The sequence below is a fragment of the Gekko japonicus genome, unplaced genomic scaffold (assembly GCF_001447785.1).
Source record: "Gekko japonicus isolate JY-2015 unplaced genomic scaffold, Gekko_japonicus_V1.1 scaffold170, whole genome shotgun sequence".
Taxonomy (NCBI): domain Eukaryota; kingdom Metazoa; phylum Chordata; class Lepidosauria; order Squamata; family Gekkonidae; genus Gekko; species Gekko japonicus.
The window spans coordinates 1,044,801-1,068,493 of NW_015160212.1; the positions used below are offsets into that span (position 1 = coordinate 1,044,801).

At 51.8% G+C, this 23,693-nt stretch overlaps 1 protein-coding gene across 1 annotated transcript in view; it reads right to left on the bottom strand.

Annotated features, from left to right (window-relative positions):
• Window positions 1–12,293: 12,293 nt before the first annotated feature.
• The window catches only part of LOC107109302 (alpha-2-macroglobulin-like), an 83,409-nt gene continuing 72,009 nt past the window's right edge, over window positions 12,294–23,693 (bottom strand). The window contains exons 29-36 of the mRNA XM_015409902.1: window positions 22,366–22,595; window positions 20,028–20,246; window positions 18,811–18,938; window positions 16,819–16,909; window positions 16,061–16,129; window positions 14,161–14,263; window positions 13,867–13,908; window positions 12,294–12,559 (exon numbers count right to left, since the gene is read on the bottom strand). Coding sequence (XP_015265388.1) covers window positions 12,534–12,559; window positions 13,867–13,908; window positions 14,161–14,263; window positions 16,061–16,129; window positions 16,819–16,909; window positions 18,811–18,938; window positions 20,028–20,246; window positions 22,366–22,595 — 908 coding nt within the window. The 3' untranslated portion in view covers window positions 12,294–12,533. The remainder of the gene's footprint in view (window positions 12,560–13,866; window positions 13,909–14,160; window positions 14,264–16,060; window positions 16,130–16,818; window positions 16,910–18,810; window positions 18,939–20,027; window positions 20,247–22,365; window positions 22,596–23,693) is intronic.

Here is a 23,693-nt window from a genome sequence, read left to right on the forward strand (position 1 = left end):
TACCCTGCCCTTCGCTCAGATTCTCAGAGCAGCTTACAGTCTCCTTTCCCCACAACAGACACCCTGTGAGGGAGGTGGGGCTGCGACACCTCTGAGAGAACTGTCCTTGAGAGAACAGCTCTAAAAGAACTTGTGACTGACCCAAGGTCACACCAGCAGCTGCACGTGGAGGAGTGGGGAATCAAACCCGGTTCTCCCAGACTAGAGCCCGCGCTCCTAACCACTACACCAAACATTACACCAGAGGTGTGCAACATATTGCTGTTCCACCGGTGGGTCCCCGTCGCCAAGTGAATTTGGACTCGTAGGCCACCCTACCAGAAAGGTATCCACTGGTAGGGTAGCCAGGTCTGGGTTGGAAAATACCTGGGGACTTTGGGAGTGGAGCCAGGAGAGGGCGGGGTTTGGGGGAGGGGAGGGGCCTCAGCATGGCACAAAGCCACTGAGCCCACCCTTCCAAGCAGCCATTTTCTCCAGGGGAGCTGATCTCTGTCGGCTGGAGATCAGCTGTAAGAGCGGGAGATCCCCAGGCCCCACCTGGAGGCTAGTAGAAAGGAGGGAGGCTACAGGGGGGAAAGCAAAGAAATCACAAACTCATGTAAATTGTATTATATTATATTATTATATTATATTATTGTAGAATCACAAACATAATAAGGATCCGTTATCTGGAGGCTGGCCCCCCTATTGACTGGCCTTATGTACTATAACGGAGCAATGCCGCTGGTGACCCAGGCAACGGGAGAACAGCTCCGCTAGCTGACCACGGAAAGCCTTGCGAAATCCATGCTTTGGCCTTAGATCTGACAGAATCTGTCAGACTAGAGGGACCCCTGGTGACCTGTTGAGTTATAGCCATCATTCAAAACAACCCCAAGCAGCGTCCCTTCCACAGCGGGTGCAACAAAGCAAGCCCTTTGCGCCGGAATGCCCTTCCCCTTTCCTGGCTTCTGCTTGTACTGGAGAGAAGCAAACGGGAAGGAAGGGGAATCACCCTTGTGATATGTGCCACTGGCAACACTATTGGGCCTTCCTCCAAATTCACCCAGTCTTCAGTAAGGGAACCTCATCCAAGTCCTCACGGTAGACAGCTAGAGAGCCAGGGGTTAATACATTCACCCTGGGGCTGGGTGTGTGTGTGAGAGAGACCTATAGCATTGCCGAACTCAGGTTGCCAACTCTGAGGTGGGGAATTCCTGGAGATTTGAGGGTGGATCCTGGCGAGAGTGGGATTTGTGGATCGGAGGGAACGCGGTGGGATATCATGCCATACGCCGGCCTCCCCTCTCCCTTTTAAAGCTGCCATTTCTTCCAGGGGACCTGGTCTGGGATTGCATGCTGTTCAAATATTCAGACAGCACCTTGTCAGTTTCACAGTCACTAGTCCCACCGGACTCTAGTAACTTGCCCGTTTTGAATACCACCTTTTTCAAGGACTGTGGTGTATATATAAAGGACACAAGGCGCAATAATTTCTCTTTGTGAGCACAAAAACTCTTTAAGAGAGCAGCATGTTTTCTAGGGTCCCATCGGAAGCCTTGCAACAAACATAATAACCTATCTGCTAATGGGTGGAAATTACAAGGGAGTCGTTGCCAGCTAAATATCAGGAGAAACTTCCTAGTTATAAGAGTGGTTGAGCAGTGGAACAGTCTGCCTCGGGAGGTGGTGGGTGCTCCTTTGCTGGACGTTTTCAAGTGGAGGCTGGATGACCATCTTTTGGGTAGGTTGTAGGGCTATCTTTTGGCTCTGCTCCTGCAGAGTGCAGGGGGTTGGACTAGATGACCTGCAAGATCCCTTCCAACTCTAACATTCTATGATTCTATGATCTAGGAGAGCCTCTCTCTCAAGTTCTATCAGGTAGATATCTATCATTTCTACCAGGAAGAGTTCTATCAGGTAGAAAACGCTGACCTTGAGGGGACTGGGCTACCCCTGAGACGGACCCAGAAATTGCAACTGGCCCAGAATGTGCCTGTGTGGGTTCTAACAGGAACATCCTTCAGAGCACCTATTCAGCCAGAGCTCTACCTGCTGCACTGGCTCCATACTGTGGACCGGATCAGGTTCAGGGATTTGGTGCTGACCTTTATGGCCCTAAACAGTCTGCGACCAGCATACCTGCGGGACTGCCTCTCCTGGTATACCCACTAAAGAGTGTTATGCTCCAGTGATCAAAGATCAAAGATTCCCCGGCCCAAAGAGTGTCTCAACTGCCTGGTGGAACACTCTTCTGGCTGAGATCCAGATCCCGTGGGACCACATACGGCTCTGCAGGGCCTGTAAAACAGAGTTGTTCCACTGGGCTTATAGTTGAGGGCAGCGATGGGTTCCATCCAATGTTCCCTCTAAGCTGTGGAATCTTGTGAACAAAAATTCTACTTTATGAGCTACTGGCATCAAAGTTGTGAGTGAGTGGTTTGGCTACTGCATAAATTAGTTTGCTCTGGAGCAATCCTTCCTGAGCTAAGGCAAAAATCTGTGAGCTGGAGGCTAAAAAACTGTGAGCTAGCTCACCCTAACTCAGGTTAGAGGGAACACTGGTTCCATCATGGATTGGCCTCCTCCTCTTCTCCATTCTCCCCTCCTCTCCCCTCCCCTTCTGAGCAGTGTATACATTCTCCCCCTGAGACTGTATGCCATCTTTTAATTGCACTGCTGCTTCATATTTATTATGAATTATTACCATATTTCTTGTATTTATATACTTTTCAATTGCTGGATGTTTTTATTGTTGTTACTGCTCTGAGCCTGGTCACAGGGGAGAGCGGGTTATAAATGAAATTAAAATGATGGTCAGATCCAGTATGAAGCCGTTTCATGTGTGACTCTGCGTACTGAAGGCGGCAACATGGAAGACATTCTAGCCATGATCTGAGAACATTTGGTAACATCCACTCATTTCAACGTATTTAAGTGTGCCTAAGAGCTGACGCAGACATTGCAAAAAAAAGAGCCTCTCTCTTAGATTGGGTATTGCTGTGGAACAACTTTCAAGTATTGGGGGGGGGGGGTTCCCCAGTCAATGCTCCCTTTAAGCTGTGGAGTCCCGTGAGCAAAAATTCCACTTTGTGAACTGCTGGCATTAAAGCTGTGAGCGAGCGATTTTGGCTACAGCATAGTTTGCTCTGGAGCCCTCCTTCCTGAGCCAAGACTAAAACGTGTGAGCCGGAGGCTAAAAAACCGTGAGCCGGCTCACACGAACTCAGCTTAGAGGGAACACTGGTCCCAGTGGAGAAGTGGCTGATGGGAGGGAGGCGGCTGACCTTGCCTCTGGCTGGCGCTTTCCCCCTTCCTCCCCACAGATCTTTTATCTCCTAGCTGTGTTATTTCCAGGCTCAAAGTCTTCCCAGCACTGCTTCTTCGTTGAAAGTGTAGACACACCCACACACACAGAGGCATGCAGCTCTTTGACGGTGACCTTCGGTGTTCTCCAAGCCCCCGTACTGCGCCGCTGGCTTGGCTTGGAGACAAATGCCTTCTCCGAGCCAAGCCAAGTGGCTGGTGTGGTGGTATGGCGGGGCTTGGAGAATTTATTTATTTATTTATTTATATTTAATTTATTTATTAAACGTCTACCCCGCCCTCCCACCGAAGTGGCTCAGGGCAGCTTACAAGCAATTTAAAACCAGCATACAATTTAAAACCAGCAGTTACAAAATTTAAAATACAATTCCATACAATCCCAATAAATACAATAAAACTAAGTAAATAAATACAGCGGCATCCTGTAATAAAGTGCTAGTGCGACCCAACCCGTGCAGTCAGTTCTTATTGGAACGCTTGACGAAACAGCTCCGTTTTCACGGCTCTACGGACCAGTGTTGTGTTCCATAGAGCTCTAATCTCGGTAGGGAGCTTGTTCCACAGCGTTGGCACCACCAAGGTCCTAGTTACCACCAACCTGGCATCTCTAGGCCCGGGGGGGGGGCAGGCGGTGTTGTGTTCCAGAGAACACATTTAACTTTAGATGCGGAGGGAGGGGAGGAAGAGAGTGAGAAAGAAAGTGGAAAGAAAGCAAATAGATGGGGGGAAGGTGAAAGGAAAGCAACTTTAACTTTAAATGTGTCCACCAAGCCCCCCTGCTGCCGACACCGCCTGGCTTGGCGAAGGGATTTAAAGAGACAAATGCCTTCTCCAAGCTGGCTGGTGTGGGGAGGGGGGCATTTAAAGTTGCTTCCTTTCTCTGCTCCCCCCTCCACCTCAAGCCTACCCAGGGAGCAAGGGCAGATGAACCATTAAGCAGACTAGGCCCGTGCTTAGGGCACGAGGGCCAAAGGGGGCACCACAGAGTTGGGGAAAGGGTGAAAAGCTTAGTTTGGACAGTGTATTGTGTTATCCTATGAATAAGTTGTTGTATTGCTGCAACCTGCATTGTATATCTGGTCAGACAGGTCAACAACTAAAATGGACGAGGTCAGTGTGGAAGGAGGGGGGCACCAAGATGGGTCAGTGCTTAGGGCACCGGCAAGCCTTAATCCGCCCCTGCCAGGGAGGGGAACACTTTGCTTCCAAAGCCACCCTGCCGGAAGCTGCAGAATTTGTGAGAAAGAGCCACATGTGGCTCCTGAGCCACAGCTTGGCCACCCCCAATGTAGAAATACACTAGAGCTGCAGCTGTAGAATAAGAAAGCATTTTTTTAATTTCCTCCACCAGAGGGAGACGGCAGATATTCTGGCCTCCGAATGGGAAAGGATGCGCTGCTTTAGGAGGCAGGGTCAGGGTGGCTCATGCAGGCCCTTCTCAGGTCTCCACTCTGCTTTTCCGCAGGCATTTGGGTGGTTCTTCTGGGCAAAGCCATAAGTGGCTGAGGCACACAACCGCCCGTTTATGAAACGGTGAAGTCTGGGGGGGGCCCACCAGAAAGCCTCCAAGGAGGGGGCCTTTCCTCTTCCATGCTGCTTTGACAGCCCCCCCCCATCCAACGGAGGACAACTTCAAGCAGGAACCAGAACAGCGATCCTCCTCGTGCCTCTTCGTTCTTCACTCACTCTTCTGTTGAATCTCACCTGTGGCATAAGAAAAACAGGTTGCTTACCTGTAACTGGGGATCTTCGAGTGGTCATCTGTGCATTTGCACCCATGGGATCTAGTGTGCATGCGGTGGATTGATCGGCATTGTAGCAAGCTCTTTAACGGATTTTCGCGCCCAGACCTCGGGCATGTGCAGGAACCCCACCACGCATGCCCAGAGGGGTGGGCGCGGACATCCCACCAGTTCCTTCGAACCGCCACGAATAAACCCCTATGGAAAATGTAGAAGCTGACAGCAGCGGGGAAGGAGGGCAGGTGGGCCATCCTCACCCAAGGAGGAACAAAACCTTAGCCACTTGTAATGATAAGATTTTTGTGTAGTGGACTTTCTGGAGTTCAGCAAGACGTCCCACAACCGGGGCCACCCGCGGTCCTGGCTTTAGCGCCACGTCCAGCCAGTCCGAGAGAATGAACACCCCCATGCCCAAAAGACCTCATCGAAGCCACCTTTGATGGGAACTCGGAAGAACTCTCGTATTTTGTGGTCCGAGTGATTACGTTTGTGGAGAGGTCGGGTCACCTGTTCCCCACCGACAGCAGCTGCGTGGATGTGGTGGCGGCACAGATCTGGGGACCAGCGGCAGCTTGGTATGTGGGGTTGCACAACGCCCAGGGCCTGGAATGGACTAACCTGGACACTTTTATGTGGGCGATGCGAGCCCAATTCAAAGATCAGAACACCAGGCCCAAAGCGAGGGCGTTCCTACGAATCCTTAAACAGGGTAGGTGATTGATGAAGGAATACTCATCGAAATTCAAGCTCCACGCGGCCAAAGTGCAATCTTGGCTGGATCCGGTGTTGGCGGAACTATATTGAGTGGGATTGAACCTGGAGATTAGAGAGACGGTCCTGGGAGCAGTTGATCCGGTATCCATCCTAGCCTGGATGCAAAAGGCAGAGAGCGCGGAAACCCGCCTGCAAACCCTTCGGCTGGACATCGCGACGGCAGGGGGTCGGCCGAACCCTCAACCAACAAAAGGGAAAGCACCACGGCCAGTGGAGTCGAATCGGGAGCAGCGCATGAGGCAGGGGCTCTGCCTGAAATGTGGGGAGCAGGGCCACTTTGCGGCCGATTGCGGCAGATCGGGGCCCGTGAAACAGGGGCCCGCTGAATCAACCCAAGTGCAACCTGCCACGCCAGCAAAGAAGGCGACTGGGAAGCCAAAATATGCCAAAGCGTTGCAAGCGGCTCCCGAGGAAGGGAAGGCGGAATCCAGCGGAGAGGACCCCGAGCCAGCGGGAAATGGATTGGTCCTGCTGTAAGAGGCGCAGAGCAGCAGGGCCCGATCCCGGAGGTGCCTAATGAGGTGAGCAGTTTTCCCTCCCTCTTTTTTGTGACTGTGACTTTGATTAACCCCAGCCTTGGCACGCATATACGGGTGAGAGCCTTAATTGACTCGGGGTGCGGGAGGGACCTTATCAACCTTTCCCTAGTTATGGGATTGGAGGCTTGGGTGGTGAAATTAAAAGACCCCCTGATATTCACCGAAATGGACAGCTCTACAATGAAAGACCCGTGTGAGTACAAGACGTTGCCATTGCGGATTGGGGCTGGGGAACACTGGGAGAATAGAGCGTTCGTGATCACCTCGACCGCCAGGTTCCCCTTAGTCCTCGGGGCCCCATGGTTGCATGGACACGACCCATACATCTTGTGGGACGAAGGGAAAGTACAGTTCATTTCTCCAAATTGCCAGAGCCACCGGTGGGTCCCGGATTGGAGGAAACAGCCCATAGCGGAGGGGCCTCATGTGTGCCTGGCTCAAAAGGAGCTGTTAACCATTCCCCCCGAGTATTGAGACTTGGCTAGAGTGTTTGAGGAGGAAGAAGCAGATGAGCTCCCTCCTCACCGACATTCAGACTGTAGCACTGAACTACTGCCGGGGCAGAAATTACCAAAGGGGTGCATTTATGCAATGGGACTGGCCGAAAAGGAAGAACTGCACAAATTTATTGACAAGAACTTAGCCAGAGGGTTCATCCGACCGGCTTCGTCCCCCTTTGTGGCCCCAGTGCTATTCCGAAAGAAAAAGGATGGGGGGGCTACCCCATGCCATTGATCAAAGACTTGCTCGCTGAGGCGGCCAAAGGGAAAATATTCTAAAAGCTAGACCTTCGAGATGCCTACTTTCGGGTGCGCATCAGGGAAGGGGACGAACATAAAACCGCTTTCAACACCCCCCTGAGTCAATTCGAATACCGGGTGATGCCTTTCGGCCTTCAGGGCCCCTCGGGGGTCTTCATGAACTTAATAAATGAAGTCTTACACAAGCACTTGTTCAAGGAGGTGCTTGTTTACCTTGATGATATATTGCTGTACTCCCCCGACCTGCCTACCCACGTGAAATTGGTACGAGAGGTCTTAACCACGTTGCACAAGCACAAACTGTTTGCCAAGCTGTCCAAATGTGAATTTCACAAAACGGAACTTGACTTCTTGGGGTATCGCATCTCTGACCGAGGCCTGAGCATGGACCCGGGGAAGGTAAAGGATGTGGTGGGTTGGGAGGTATCCTGAACCAGAAGACAGCTCCAATCCTTCCTCCGTTTTGCGAACTTCTACAGAACCTTTTTACCCAACTTTGCCCAGGTCAGCTTACCCCTCACAGATCTCCTACAAACTAAGGGGCAGGGCCCAGAGGCAACTAACCCAGGCGCCACGCTCCCATGGAGCAATGAGTGCCACGACGTGTTCGACCGCCTAAAGGCCTTATTCACCTCAGAACTGGTGCTCGCCCACCCCGATGAAACAAAAAAGTTTATTGTACAAACTGATGCATCTGACGTTGCTATGGGAGGGGCAATATTACAAGAGGGGAGGATGGTGTGTTGCACCCCTTAGCTTACGTCTCCAAAAAATTCAACGACACCGAACATAACTGGTCAGTTTGGGAAAAGGAGGCGGGGGTGATAAAGCTTGCCCTATCCACTTGGAGGCATTGGCTGGAGGGGGCGAGGGTCCCGTTTGAGGTATGGACAGACCACAAGAACCTGGAGACACTCAAAACGCCCCGGTGTCTCAACGCCAAACAGCTCCGATGGGCTGATTTCTTTTCCAAGTTTCAATTCACTTTGCACCATTTCCCAGGGTCGGCTAACTTGTTGGCCGATGCCCTGTCCCGCCTTCCCCAACACGAGAGCCAACGGAAGGTTGTCCTGGACTCAATGTTCATGCCCTCTCAGTTGGGCGGAGCGGTGACGATGCGCAAGTAGCTTGCTTGGCTGCTCCACCCCCTGCGCCGCCTTCAAAGGGACCTACAGGGGCGGGCGAGGGGGAAAATGACTCTTGGCACAGTAAATTCACTTCCACTTTTTCGAAGGAGGATAAAGCAGTTATGGAAGCGGAGGGGGACTTTGAACTAAGGGGAAATGGCTGTTGGTACCGGGGCCATAAGATGTTCCTTCCTCTCTCCCTCAGGGGGGAGGTGTTACAGGCAGTACATGGCTCCAAACTATCAGGACATTCGGGGTTTGTTAAAGCCCTGCAACTGCTTCAAAGGCAGTTTTGGTGGCCCCATATGCGCAAGGACCTATCTTCGTTTGTTCAATCATGCCAAGTTTGCGCCATGAGTATACCTCGGCCAGGGAAACCCCCTGGTCTATTGCATCCCCTTCTGACCCCGAGTCGACCCTGAGAAGTCATTTCAATGGATTTTATAACTGACTTACCACCCAGCAAATCTATGACTGTAATTTGGGTGGTGGTGGATCTCTTTTCCAAACAAGCACACTTCGTCCCATTCACTTCATTACCTACTGCCAAAGCACTTGCAAAAGCTTTCCTCATGCACATGGTGAGACTACATATGCTACCTTCTAAAGTGGTATCCGACAGGGGAACCCAATTCGTCTCCCGGTTTTGGGGTGAGCTGATGAAACTGATGGGGGTCGAATGTGGACTCAGTAGTGCTTACCATCCAGAGTCTGGCAGTCAAACAGAAAAAGTTAAATCTTGGAACAATATTTGTGTGGTTTTGCCAACTATCAACAAGACAATTGGCATGACTTGTTGCCCCTTGCAGAATTCTGTTATAATAATACTTGTCGTTCTTCCATGGGAATGTCCCCGTTTAAGGCGCTATATGGTTATGACAGCCCACCTGTCCCATTCCTGGAAGGGGATACGGATATGGGGGCGGGGGACGCTGCTCAATGGTGTAAACAATTGCGGGACTCTTGGCCTCTCCTATGCAAGATGTTGACGGTGGCCAAAGAAGCATATAAGGCGCAGGCTGATAAGAGAAGGATGGAGGGTTGGGCTCTACAGCCTGGGGACTCCGTGTATGTTTCCACCAAAAATATCAACATGTTGCAACCTAGTCGGAGGTTGGGCTGGAAATACATTGGCCCATTTAAAGTTAAAAGGATCATCAATGATGTTGCAGTGGAAGTGGACTTGCTGAAAAATTTGAGAAAATTGCATTCTGTTTTCATTTCAGCCTCCTGAAAAGAGATACGGGTTCCTGTCCCTGGCATCCAGTGAAACTGGTGCCCCCTCCCATCATGATTGAGGGCGAAGAGCATTACGAAATATCACGAATTTTGGACTCTAAGATCAAACAGGGAAAATTACTGTATTTGGTAGAATGGGTGGATTTCGGACCCCAGCACCTCGAATGGGTGGAAGTAGGGGATATTCGGGCCCCTGACCTGTTGTGGCAGTTCTATCAGGAGTTCCCGGACAAACCGGGAAATCTCCCGGAATGACCGGGAGGCCTCCCGGAATGGTCGAGAGAGGCTGATTTTTGAGAGGGCAGTATGTCAGCTATGCTGCCATGGGGGTTGGGGAGTTCATTCTGTGTCTTGGTAATTGCTATTGCATTCCTATCTCTGCTGTTCTGCCTGTGCTGAAATGCTTATCGCTACAGATGTGCAGGAGGAGGATGTATTGTCTGGAAGTCTCCTATGAATCGCGAGAGACTACTGCTTCCCAGCTTCCCAGCTTTCGCGCGTGTGGCTGTCAGGTGGAGTGAGCTTACTGCCGCATCCCTTACAACGTTTGAAAAAGCCCCACTTCTTCTCCATAAAATAAACGAGATGGAGAAGAAAAAGAGGTGGGGAGAGCCCAAAGGCCAAACTGAGGTAAAACGAAAAACTTCCCCCTCAACTAAACAAAGTCTTTTTTAAAAAAAGAAAATAGCAAATAAACAAAGGTAAAAGTTGAAAGTAAAAGAAAAACTGAAGAGAAATCCTAAGAGCCTCTGAGGAAAATAGCTACCAATCTGACCGACGAAAGGAAGGTGCTTCTTGTGCGGCGGAAAGGAACTGGCGGGATGTCCGCACCCACCACTCTGGGCATGCTCGGTCGCATGCCTGAGGTCTGGGCACAAAAATCCGATCGATCCAGCGCAGGTGCACTGTATCCCATGGGTTTGAAGCACAGAGGCCACGTCGAAGATCAGGGCAGAGAGGCCGAGGCCTTCCCCTGATGTTGCCTCCTGGCTCTGGGATTCAGAGATTTAGTGCCTCTGAATATGGAGGTTCCCCTCGGCCACCAGGGCTAGTAGCCACTGATAGATGTGTTCTCCATGAATCTATCCAGTCCCCTGGTAAAGCAGTTTATTCCTGTGGCCTTCACTACACCCTCTGGGAGCAAACTCCACGTTTTAGTCACTCTCTATGTAAGTAGTATTTCCGTGGCGGAGTGGGGACTCGAACCCAGGGGCCCTTGAGCCTAGCCTGGCACTAGAGCTGCTACCCTATGCTGGCGCCGAGGGGCCACTGTGTCGTCTCATCCTAAAACGGACTGGCATTTGGGTCCAGGAAGAGAGGTGTTGCCCTCATGTGGAGGGCCGAGGCTAGCCTGATCTCGGAAGCTGAGCCCTGGTCAGTCCAGGGAAATCCAAGGCCGCCATGCTGAGCCAGGCATTGGCAAACTACCTCCAATCGTACGTTGCCTTGAAAGCCCCGTGAGGGGTTGCCAGAAGTCAACTGTGACGTTGACAGCCCTGTACACGTGGGGAGGGGCTTGGTTTCTTTCCGTGGGCCTCTGTGGGCTACTACGGCCAGGGTTTGGGCAATGTCATTTAACTGGGTGCTGGAAAGGCTTAGGGAGGTAGCTGAGGCCAGGTTGCCCCCTGGTGTGCTCCTGCAACTCAGACCGATCCACCACCAGTATCTCTTAGAACTCTGTGCGGCAACAGAAGTGTCCCTAGAGCAATGCTCCCTCTAAGCGGTGGAGTCTTGTGAGCAAAAACTCTACTTTGTGAGCTACTGGCATTAAAGTTGTGAGTGAGCGATTTGGCTACTGTGTGAATTAGTTTGCTCTGGAGCCATCCCTCCTGAGCTGAGACGAAAATGTGTGAGCCGGAGGATAGAAAACTGTGAGCTGGCCCACACTAACTCAGCTTAGAGGGAACACTGCCATAGAGTCCCGCCTGTCCCCATTTTCCTTGCGGGGAGGGAGGGGAGTTCTGAGAGGGGGTACAAGTTCGGTGAGCAAGGGGCTGTGTGTTCCATTTGTTCTCTGCATCCCATAGTTCACCTTGCAGAGCTCCCCAGCAACGCTTCCTCTCAGCTGTGGAGTCTTGTGAGCAAAAACTCTGCTTTGTGAGTGAGCGATTTGGCTACTGCATGAATGAGTTCGCTCTGGAGCCACCCTTCCTGAGCTAGGACAAAAGACGTGTGAACCGGAGGCTAAAAACCTGTTAGCTAGCTCACACTCACTCAGCGTAGAGGGAACCCTGGTCCCCAGTAGGTGATTGAGTGTGCATAGAGTAAAGACCTCACAGTTTAGATTCTGGTGGGGTAGCCATGTTGGCCTGAAGCAAGAGAACAAAGTTTGAGTCCGGTGGCATCTCTTAAGACTAACAGAGTTTAATTCTTGGTAGGAGAAGGAGAAGAGATTGGATTTCTACCCCGCCCTTCACTACCCGAAGGAGTCTCAGAGCGGCTGGCAATCGCCTTTCCCTTCCCCTCCTCACAGCAGAACCCCTGCAAGGTATGCGGGGCTGAGAGCGCTCTTTTGAGCACTGCTCCTGAGAGAACTTATGACTGACCCAAGGTCACACCACACAGACACACACAGAGGCACACAGAGCTCTTGGACAGCGGCCTTCAGGCTAAGGCGAGGGACTCTACCTTGCAGTTCAGTTCAAACTCTGCATTGGATTTTGGCCAGAAAATGAAACAAAATGCTGCGGACTGTATTTCCCTAAATATTATGTAGAAAGACACTTGAGCTGCAGCTGTAGAATAGGAAATGGTTTTTTATTTCCTCCAACAGAGGGAGACGGCAGATCTTCTGGCCTCCGAATGAGAAAGGGCACGCTGCTCTAAGAGGCAGGCCCTTCTCCGGTCTCCACTCTGCTTTTCCACAGGCATTCGGGCGGCTCTTCTGGGTAAAGCCACGTGGCCGAGGGGAGGGGGGCGTGACGGGACCCAGAAGGCCTCTAGGAGGAGGGCTTTCCTCTTCAGTGCTGCTTTGACAGCCCCCCCCCCATCCAACGGAAGACAGCTTCAACCAGAACAGCGATCCTCCTCGCACCTCTTCGTTCTTCACTCGCTCTTCTGTTTCATCTCACCTGTGGCGTAAAAACATTGATATGCCAGCCATTGTGCCAGAAAAGGTCCCAAACAGTTTGGCACCTGAGGGACAAAAACCTCAAAGGTCCACCCCCACCCTGTCCCGGGTTTGCCAAAGATTAGAAACGAAGGAACTAATTGGCAATTAGCTGCCCTTATTTGATCCTCCAATATCTGCCCTCTGGTGCACGATTCAGAAACTTTTCACCTCTGGTTGCAAAAGCAAAAAGGGGGAATTGTTTTAAGGGGCACAATCATAAGGACATAAGAGAAGCCAATGTTGGATCAGGCCGATGGCCCACCTAGTCCAACACTCTGGGTCACACAGTGGCCAAAAATACCAGGGGCCCTCAGGAGGTCCAGCAGTGAGGACACTAGAAGCCCTCCCACTGTGCCCCCCCCCAAGCACTAAGAAGACAGAGCAGCACATGCCCCAGCCCGAGAGTCCCTATCTCTACCTTGTGGCTAATAGCCACCGATGGACCTCTGCTCCATATGCTTATCTAATTCCCTCTTGAAGCTGTCCATGCTTGTAGCTGCCACCCCCTCCTCAGGGTGGACCACCTTCAGTCACTGAAGGAGACCCAGGAGGACCTTCAGTCACTGGAGGAGACCAGTGGAATTGGACCAGCTTCAAAGGAAATAAACGCAAACGTCTGATAGCAATCCTCTGCTGTCTCTGCTCAGTTCTAGATTCTGGTAGTTCTAAAGAGCAATTTACATAACTTTTTTTTTTTTTTAAACACAGCAAAGTGAAACTAAGGCAACTTTTTTTGTAATTTCGACGTGGAGGCCTGCTCTTGCAAATGGCTTTCACACCGGGCTTTTTTTCCCTGGGGGAACACGCCGGAAAGGAGTTCCAGAACCTCTTCAACAAAATTCTTTTTAAAATGTTTAAAAGTTCATGAGTTTTCGGTATACAGATTGAAGACTTCATTTCCCTCTTGAGAATTCCGGCACCTCTCAAAAAAAAAAAGAAAAAAGGAAAGACAGAAGAAAGGCCCTGCTTTCCCACATGTCACGGAGGGCACCTTGCCGTGCTCTGGCGGGGCTTGCGGGGGAGGGCTGAATGGTCAAGGGTGGTGGGAATGCATGGCTGTCCTTCAGGGCACAGTGGCCCCAGCATGCCTCTTTTTCTAAAGGTTCTGGTCCATCCTCGGGTGGGAGAGTGTCCTCAGGACACAGGGCCACACCAGAGCTTTGCGGAGTGAGGTCCACAGGAGGGAAAGTAAACTGGAGAGAAGGAACTGGAGCAAAGAACACAGCTGGGACATCCTGCAAGGGACAACCGGTGCTCATACTCTACCTGTACTGCAGGGGGCGCTGTACTCAGCCACGGCAAACTCATCTGGAGGGGGGAAAAACCAGAAATGACAGTCATGGCAGGGGAGTGGGGAATTGCAAACGGCAGTCTCCAACTTTCTGCACAGATGTCAGTTCTATATTGTTGATAAGGATTTGTTTGCGAACATTTACATACATTTATGTTTGCGAGCTTTAACTGTTTGTAAACCACTTGGAGAGGTCTTGAGAAGCAAGAGAACAGATTTTAAAAAAAAATACACCCAACGAGGGCGCAAGACTGGAGTCTCTTTCTCACCTGTTTCGTAGTAATCGTAGACTTTCACCAGGGCAGGCTTCAGGTCCTGAACCGGCACGTCCTGCTCCACCGTGAAGGAGTAGCTCTGGGTCACGTTGTTCACCTAGGGAAGCCGTCAGGCTGACTTTAGGCCTGGTCCTGCCAACAGGGACCTGTCCCCCCCCCAGCAAGCCCTCCCAAGAGCACACCTGGTCAGGTACTGCTTCGAGTCCCAAGGGAATTCAGCCTGTGGCGAGAGACTGGGCAGTTCCCTCGCAGAGACTCCCAGGGAGCCACTGCCTGGCTTCAGAGGGGGATGGAGGATAACAGCATGGCTTTCTGCTCCTCAGTGGGCTGTGGAAGTTCGCATTCTTCCCCTAAAGTGGGCCTTCCCGTACACCTGCGTCAATTCTAGCATCCTTCTCCTCCCGGTGCTCTAACAAGGGCATGCAGTGAAGCACCCTACCCACATGAATCCCCTACCCCTAGCCTGTAGAGACCGGCTAAGCCTACTCCCGGGCAAGCACCCCTGTCGCTCTTAGGCCAAGAGGGCATCGCTTGCAGCATCTTTCCAGTCCCTCCTCCCAGGAGTGTTGAACTGCCAACGCAGGACAAAGCAGATGGAACTTGGACTCCTCCCTCCCACCGCAGGAAATCTGGAGTGAGGAAGGCAGACAAGGAGAATTCTCTCTCCATCCACCTTCCACGTACGGTGAGAGAAAAGGGAGAGTGGCGGGTTTTCCTTTCAGGGTTATGAAGACACCAAGAGAGTCCTACAGTGACAAGGCTTACATGGCAATGAGAGAAGAAGAAGAGGAGGAGGGGTTTATACCCTGTCCTTCACTACCCGAAGGAGTCTCAGAGCGGCTTACAATCTCCTTTCCCTTCCCCTCCCCACAACAGACACCCGGTGAGGCAGGTGGGGCTGAGAGAGCTCTTTCGAGGACTGCCCTTGAGAGAACAGCTCTGAGAGAACTTGTGACTGACCCAAGGTCACACCGGCAGCTGCATGTGGAGGCATGGGGAATCAAACCTGGTTCTCCCAGATTAGTGCCCATGCTCCTAACTGTCATGCCCAGTGGACCCTGATCCCGGGGATTCTGCACCTTCCTCCTCCAAGGAAGAGCTCCCAGCACCCCTGGACGTAAGTTTTGCAGAGGATAAACACTGGCTGCCAGAAGAGTTCACACCTGGAGCCGCTCCTGCTGAGCGGAGCACCAGCTCCACACCCCCTGATTCCCCTCCACCTGTAGCTCGTTTAAGAGACCAAAGGAGACGGGATTTGACAACCCGGCGCAGGGAAGCACGCATGTGTGGGAGGCGTCCTCTGAGTCCAGAGTATTAACTGGAGCCAGGACTCTGTAATCAGCCGGCAATTAGGAACACAGGGAACGGGCGTTTAAGGAAGCCCTCTTCACTACCTACCTCGTGCTGGCAACTGATCACATGATTGAATCGCTGAACCTGGGACCTTGCATCTTGTTTCCTGACTTTCTGCTTGACTCCCTCGGCTTTTTGACTCCGGACTGTGTGACATCGTTCTTCTGGCTCCCTGACCTTGGAATGTGTAACCTGACTCTGAACAATGGCTTTCGGCTTTACAACTCGGACTGCCAATCTCTGGTAAACCTTAGACTGTGCAAGTGACCTGATATTTCGGATTACGTTTTTGTTTCTCTGCCTATCTGGTGCTCTGATCTCAGCCTGTGTTTTTGGATGCTCTGTGCCTTGCCTAGCCCGCCCCGCCAGGGCAATCGTGACACTAACCGTTACACCAAACATTACACAAGATATGTACAACATGTTGCTTTTCCACCAATGCCGTTTCCAATCTCCAGGGGGTTGGGAAGAGGAGAACCCGCCTCCCCTCCCTGTGGCCAATGGCGTGAGTCTCTCTGCCGCTCCCTCAGCCCCCACTCACCTGTTCCAAATACAGCAGGACGTGGTTGGTGCTCACTTCTGTCCGCTTGACCTGATTTTGCGTTTCTAGCTGGGGGTGGGGGGGAGAAATGGAGAGGGCTGCGTTATTACGAGGCACTCCTCCGAGGCCGCTGGCCCCTCAGTCACCTGAAACCTCATGGGACGGAAAAGTGTCCTTCGAGGTGAGGGAAGGAGGAGCTTTGCAAATGAACTGGGAGGGCGGTGGATGCTACTTGTTGCCAGGGCATGTGGTGAGGGCCAGTTGCTTAGCTGGTTTTAAAAAAAAACCCCAACAGACAAATTCCTAGAGGGATGATTTCCCCCGTGATGGTCCCACTACATGGATCGAAAAACCTACATGGAACGGAGGAGCAGGATGCACTCAGAAACCGAGGCAAGATACGGGAGCAGAAAGGGCCATAGTTAAGTGGACACCAGATCTTGGATGTAGGGCTGCTGGACGCCAGAGGGCGTGCCCATTGTTTTCCAGCTCTGCTTGCAGGTAGTGGGCGATGTGGAAGGCCTCAGCTGGAGAGCCACTCGCTGCCCGTCTGAGTGGGCGACACTGACTGTGGGGGAGAGCAAGGGTCTGAAGCAGTATCAGGCAGCTGACCTGATGGGAACTATCCCACCGGCTGTGGCTGCCAACCGGATTCTGCGCCGGATGGACTTCTGGTCTGATCCGGGAAGCAGGGAGGTTCCTATGCCCCCATCCCCAGGAGAGAGGGGGCCTGAGGACAGGCACAGGGGGCTGCTCACCTTTCTCACGGATGATTTCACTGGAATGAATCCTGACAGCATCTTCACATCAACGATGGCCATGTTAGAGGCTGGGCGCTTGCCGGTGTAGCTGAGGGACAAAGAGGGAAAGAAGACATTTCACATCCCTGGACTCAAAATCCAGTGGCCTCCACCCCTGCCTGACCACCCAGCCCTGTTTGCGACACACAAAAGGGGGGGGGGGGGCTTCCCAGTCCCTGCTTGAAGATGAGGTTTGTGGAGGTGTCGCTATGGGCAAATCACTGTCAACTAAACTCTACTAGTGGACTAGTTGCGTTATCCAGGATTGCTTGAAATAACCAGGGAAAGGACACAAGATGCGCAGCATTTGGGAGCACCTCCAAAGCTCACTGAGGAGGATTTCCTGTTGGACAGACAACAGTTGTGCTAAGAGCTCTCTGTCTCTAGGAACAGTCTTTGGAGGGCTGATGTCAAGACAACGGCTTTCTCTGGGGAGATATGGAGAAGGGCCTGCCTTCCTCTGAGGGGGGTCCCCGGCCCTTTTGAGCCTGCAAGCGCCTTTCGAGCTCTGACACAGAGTGGTGGGCCCAACCACAACATGGCTGCAGCTGGCGGTGGGGGGGGGCTGCCGCAGAAGGCGGAGCCAAGCAGAAAATGTCAGGGCCCCAGGCTGTGCGTGACTCTTAACAGAAGCTCTTCAACACTTCAGCCAGAAGCTCTGCTTAACAAGATGCCTTTCAAAAGGAACATATTGTTTAAAAACATTTTCTTACACAGAGTAAACGGAGAAAAGATCCCCTTTGCTGTGGTGGTGGCAACAGCTGCTGCTGCTGAAGCACTTTTTAAAGAATGTGCACAACCAATTAGATCTCCAGTGGCCAGTCAGAAGCCCGGCTGGGCAAAAGCCCCGCCTCCTTTCTGAAAACACTTGGTGGGTGCCAGGACACTCTGGGTAACACGCTAGGGATCCCTGCTCTAAGAGGCTTCCCCCCCTCTGCCTTGAACTTGTGCAGTGACCGGAGTTCGTCTGTGCCATTCTGCAGGGAAGCAGCTCCCGGTGTTTCTCCTTTCTCTGGTCCTCCTGGGCTAAAGGGACTCTCACAAGGAAGAGATCTTAATGGGGAGGGGGGGGGGTTGCCCAGGTATGGCCTATTTATGTAAGGAGTCCCAGGTGCAAGGACTTGTCCTCCATGACAGGAAGGGACAGGGATCACTTCCTGTTTCCCTGTGGAGTTAGAATGCGTGGATTGGAACCACTTTGGGGTGGGAGGAGAGATGCTTTTTCTCTGGAAGGGCCCTAGGGAAAACACACAGCATCACCTGTAGTTGTATCCCGAGTCTAGCCACCAGGGGTCATTTCCTGTGGGAGCGCACAGGAGCAGAGCTCCGGCAGTAAGGAGCCCAAGGGGCAGGCACATGCAAGCCCCGCCCCCTGCTCCCAGCAGCCCTCAATCGGGCCATGAGGAGCAAGAAGCAGCCAGGTAAGTTGCAGAGCACCCCCCCCCCAGGCCCGCCTTTAGGTACAAGCTCTCCCTCCTCTGTGAGGGCAGATCTGCGCATTCCCCCCCCCATAGCTAGCAATCCAAAACAGTCCAGTGGCACCTTTAAGACCAAGTTTTATTCAAGTACAAGCTCTCCCTCCTCTGCGAGGACAGATCTGCACGTCCCCCCCCCATAGCTAGCAATCCAAAATGGTCCAGTGGAGCCTGAGTGGTGGGTGTTGCCTTCTGACGCACTTCCGGTGATGTCAGTGGGTGTGGCATATGCAAATGAGTTATGCTAATACGTTATGCTAATGAGCTCCAGCACCTCTTTTTCTATGAAATGACCCCTGCTAGCCACTATACCGTGCATGCTTGCTTGCTTGCTTGCTTGCTTGAGCTTCTCTAAATGGTTAGCTGAGAGTTCAGCAAAGCACTGTGCAGATTTCCTCAACAAAGGATTGGTGGGGGCCATTCAACCGCAAACCAGCCTAGATACCCGCCCAGGCGTAGGGTTGGATGCAGTTACCTGACATTTACAGCCACATCAAAAACCCTGTGGGCTTTGGGTCCCTCGCAAACCTCAGGAACCGTGTGCACCTCCAGTGTGAAAGGTTCGCCCTCGTGGCGGGGATGCACGTTGTATTTCAAGGTGGTCTGGAAAGGAAACGGCACTGTGATGTCTGTTTCTCCAAGGCAAAAGTCTGCACCCTTAAAACGAATCAGCCTTTGCAACCTGCGCCGAGTTGTGAGCCGAGAACTCTGTGCTGTGAGCCGACAACTCTGCACGGTGAGGGTGCTGGTGAGGCTGAGGTCCACATTCTGCCTAGGCTGGACAACCAAGGCTCCTCTCTGTGTTACAAGACTCTTCGTCCTGCTCACACAGGTGAAGGCACAGTCTCTGGATCCACAGCCTTTCTCACCTCCCCCCCCCTGCATTTCTCCAGCCTCCTCCTGCTCTTGGGCTGACTGGGGCACTAACACGGCTCTAGAGCAGCTCCGGATCCAGACCCGTAGACAGGATTTTGTAGCTTGTGGGGCAGATTTCTTTTCTGGTGGGGCTGAAGTTCTCAGTGCAGAAAGAGAAGCCATTTAGCCAATAGGAAGCTGTTAACTGGGACAGATCTCTAAACTGCAAGCTGTCAACCACTTTAGATGACAGTTCCCAGCTGCTGCAAGTTAGTCACTTCTGCCAGCCTAAGCAACAATTCCGATAAAAAGCTGGCGGGTGGGGGTGATGACTTCTACAGTCAATAAAGTTAACACGTAGACAGAAAAAACTCTCTTAAGGGACACTGAGTTAGAAGGGATCCTAGAGGTCACCTACTCCAACCCCCTTGCTCAGAGCGGGAATTAGTCAACTACAAGACCACAGTCCACTTAAAGGAGTGCACGCCTTTTAAAAGTATTGTAAAATCATTTTTAAAAACATTTACAGGAGAAATTTTTGTGGGGCTGTGCCTTTAAGAAAGGAGGCAGAGCCCCCCCCAAGTCCTGCCATAGTTACGAGCCTGACCAGACCCGCTGGCTCTGCTTGCTCCTGGCCACAAGTGGGCCTGCAGGACCCAGGAGGAACTTCCCCAGTACGATAAAGGAGCAGCTGGCCCCCGACCTCCCTTTCTTTCCTTGTCCCTGCTCTTTGTTCCGTCTCTTCTCGCTTTGTGTTCCTCCATCTCTTCATCCCACGATCTCCACAGGGAACTCCCCGCCCCCCCGCACTTTCCCAAGCACCCCTGCAATACTCACCTGCACATGGACACACCCTTCCCCAGCCACTTCTCTGCTGTATTCTCCTGGCACTCCGGCCACAGGTCCGCACTGGAGCACCAGGCGGTTGGTGCTGTCCACCTGGAACTGGTGCTGGACATCGTTCCCGGAGAGCAGCTTCACTTCTGCGTGTGCTCCGCTCTTGGTGTAGGTGGAACTCCCGTACAGGGACAGGGCCTGCAGAGCAACCACCGTGTCCTGCAACGGGAATCCAGGACAGTGAGGCTGTCGCAGGGATAAGAGCCAATCTGGAATCATGGCAGGAGTGCTGGACTAGTGTCCGGGAGGCGCTGGTTCAAACCTCCACTCTGCTTGCTCACTGGTGACCTCAGGACAGTCACCCCCTCTACCTCTCAGCCTACCCTGTTAGCGGTCAGGCCCCCTCCTCCCACAGAGGGGCAGCTTATAGCTTATAGAGGCAGAAACACCTCTCTCTCTACCTCTCAGCCTACCCTGTTAGTGGTCAGGCCCCCTCCTCCCATAGAGGGGCAGCTTATAGAGGCAGAACCACCTCTCCCTACATCACCCCAATGTCTTAGTGCAGGGCACTGCTTGGGCCAGAACGGACCAAGATGGATGCCAGCCAGTTTCACAACGCAAGTCAGAGCAGCTGGCTGGCTACACCCCCTCCTTGCCCTGGAGAGATGTAAGATATTTAGAACAACAGGTTGCCAGGGACCTACTGATTCACTCAGCATACTTCCCATCAACACCCCAGCCTCACTTCCCCTTCACCCATTACCTCCTGATTAAGCTGCAATTAATCAACGCTTAAGTCTATTCCTAGTTACCCGTCCTGTCTGGTACTTCTGGAGTCATCAAGCCTCTCACACCTTTTTCGTCTACCTCCGATAAAGCCATTATGACATTGTTTTCTGGCAAGCGTGTCAGCCTGCCTCAGGGTACGTTTTGCCCTATAAATATGTCACCCAGCTGACTCAGCTGTTTGTGTGTGTTTTGCAACCTCATGCACCCCCACTTTGTGGGCTTCTTTTTCTCTCTTTCACAGAAAAAAATGCTGGCTGTTTTCTCTTTAGATCTGCTGCTTCCATGGACCTCTCCAAGACGGTTAAATATCACCCATCTCTCAACAGCTATCCCCTTTCCTCCCTGATTTCCTTAGTTAGCTCTTGTAAGTGTCTTGTGTATGTTTATTGTGTGCATTTTTGTTTTATTCTTTCTCTTTTTAATAAAAACCTTTCCAGTTGAATATCTGCAGTTTATTTGAGAGTTCTCTTAAAGGGAAAAATCCTGGTATCCATAGGTGGAGAATCTCAGTTACCTGCCTCTTGCTCCGTCTCCTCTTGCTAATTCCCTCAGCTTAAGTGGAGACTGCCTCTTTGGGTAGCAATCCTACCTCACAGGGTTGTTTTTGTGAGGATAAAATGGAGGAGGTGAGAACAGTGTTCTAGTCATCTTCGGATCCCCATTGGGGAGGAATCCGGATATGGACGAGACTTGGATTTCAATCACTCACTCCATTTACCCCTCTGTTTGCCCTTATGCTCAGACCTGTCTCACTGAAAAGAGCATCTGTATAAATCTCCTTTGCCCTGTGTCTGTATTGATCGTACCAAGGAAAAACTGAACTGAAACTTATTACCAAAAAGCACACCAACGCAAGGCAAAAACAAGAGACTCATCTACAGGGCAGCAGAACTGTCAAAGCATCATTTCTAATAAAAAATAGCTATGGGATGAACGGAGTCCCCATACACATCCCGGGCCCCTGGTCCAACAGGCTCTGCCATAGGGGGCAACTGCATCCCACTTCCCCCCATTTCCCCATCAGCAGCTTCACTCCAGACAAATAAATAGGTCGAAGGAGTCCATCGACTTGCATGGAGCCCAGTAAAAGTCCTGTCATTTTGAGAACGAGGGGAGACACAATTCCTCTTGTTCCCCAGGTCCTCTTGCCACGAGACCCCTTCCCTCCCATTTTCCCAGTTTCAGTCCCTTTCCATTTCAGTGAGACACAGGGAAGGAAATGCAATTGGGAAAATACTCTAGAAGAAGACACAGTTCTCCAACCGACACCCTGCATCCATCAAGGAGGGGAAGGACCAAGAACTTCCCCTGGAGGCAGGAACAACACAGCTTGTGCAGTTCCTGAAGCAGAGCTAAAAGTCACCCATGAAAAATATAAACAGGAAATGAAGATAAATCTGGGACAAAGGATCAAAATAATATTCATGATTTGTAAGCCCCCTTTGTTTCGATGGTAATTTGTTTGCCACCTGCAAGCAGCACCTCGAAAACTTGGAGGAAAAACTAAACAAAACCCCCCTTGCCAGCCTCTTGGGGGGGAAGCGCTTACCTGGGTGGAAGAGAACCCACCGGTGGGATTCTGCTGCTTGCTGAGCCATCTGACAATGTTGGATGCCTTCGTCAAAGTCTCCTGGGACGGCGCTGGGTGTTCGGTGAGGTAAGCCAGGAGTGCGTAAGCAGTCATCTCCACCTCTGCAGAGGCAGCTCGGGGCTGGTAGAAGAGCCAGCTGACCTCCTCCTGTTGCTTCCCAGGCCTCTGCCAGTGAATGGAGCCGTCCTCTTCAGAGAGAGAAGGAGGAGTTATTGGCACTCGGGCAGAGAATCCAGGTACTACTACTACCACAGGCACTTTGGCACGTGAGGCTTAAAGAGGATCTTTCTCAAAAGTGCTGCATTGGCTGGAGTTCGTGTGCAAATGCTTCACCTTTTTTACTTTCCCTTCTGTATTATCAGCAATCGCAGATGTTCCTTAAATCTAGGAATTAAGGAATTCTTCACCCCACCCCCACCCCACTGGTTTCTCTTCTCTTTTTTAAAATTTACTATGGCATCATTTATTTTTCTGTATTTGTCAGCTGTGGGTGTTTGTTTCTTTCTTATTTGGGGGTTTTGTTAATGGAAAGTAATCTGATGAACATATTAATGTTATATTCTAAAGGTTTATAATAGAACTAAAAAATCCCCAGATATTAATGTAAGAGAGTGGAAGAGAGGCCCATGGCCGATTTACAAGTAACGATACTCCCAGCACTTCAGAGGATTCCACGTCTTTCGGATAGTTTGTCTTGTAATTTTTACAAAAGGCCCACAAGGTTGCCAGTTAGGGCTGCCAGCTCTGGGTTGGGAAATACCTGGAGATGTGGGGGGTGGAGCCTCCGGAGGGCGGGGTTTCGGGAGAGGAGGAGCCTCGTCAGGGTAGAATGCCGTCGAGTCCACCCTCCAAAGCAGCCATTTTCCCCGTGGGAACTGATATGTGTCATCTGGAGATCCATTATAATAGTGGGAGGTCTCCAGGTGCCACCTGTAGGTTGGCAACCCTATTGCCTGTCTCCAGGTGGTGTCTGGAGATCTTCCAGAATTACAACTGATCTCCAGACTACAGGGATCAGTTCCTCCGGGGAAAATGGTAGCTTCAAAGGGCGGACCCTATGGCGTTATACCCCGTCGAGGTCTCTACCCTCCCCAACACCTACCCTCCTCAGGTTCCACCCCCCCCCAACCTGGAATTGGCACTCCTACCCATAATGAAAGTCTGATTTCTTTACCAACAGATTACAGAAGCGGGTTGGAGTGGAGAACGGGCTGCTCAGAGCCACCGGCACAGTGTGCGGCCAAAGTGACATTCGAGCGAGAGACTTCCCGGATGCAGACGAAGGG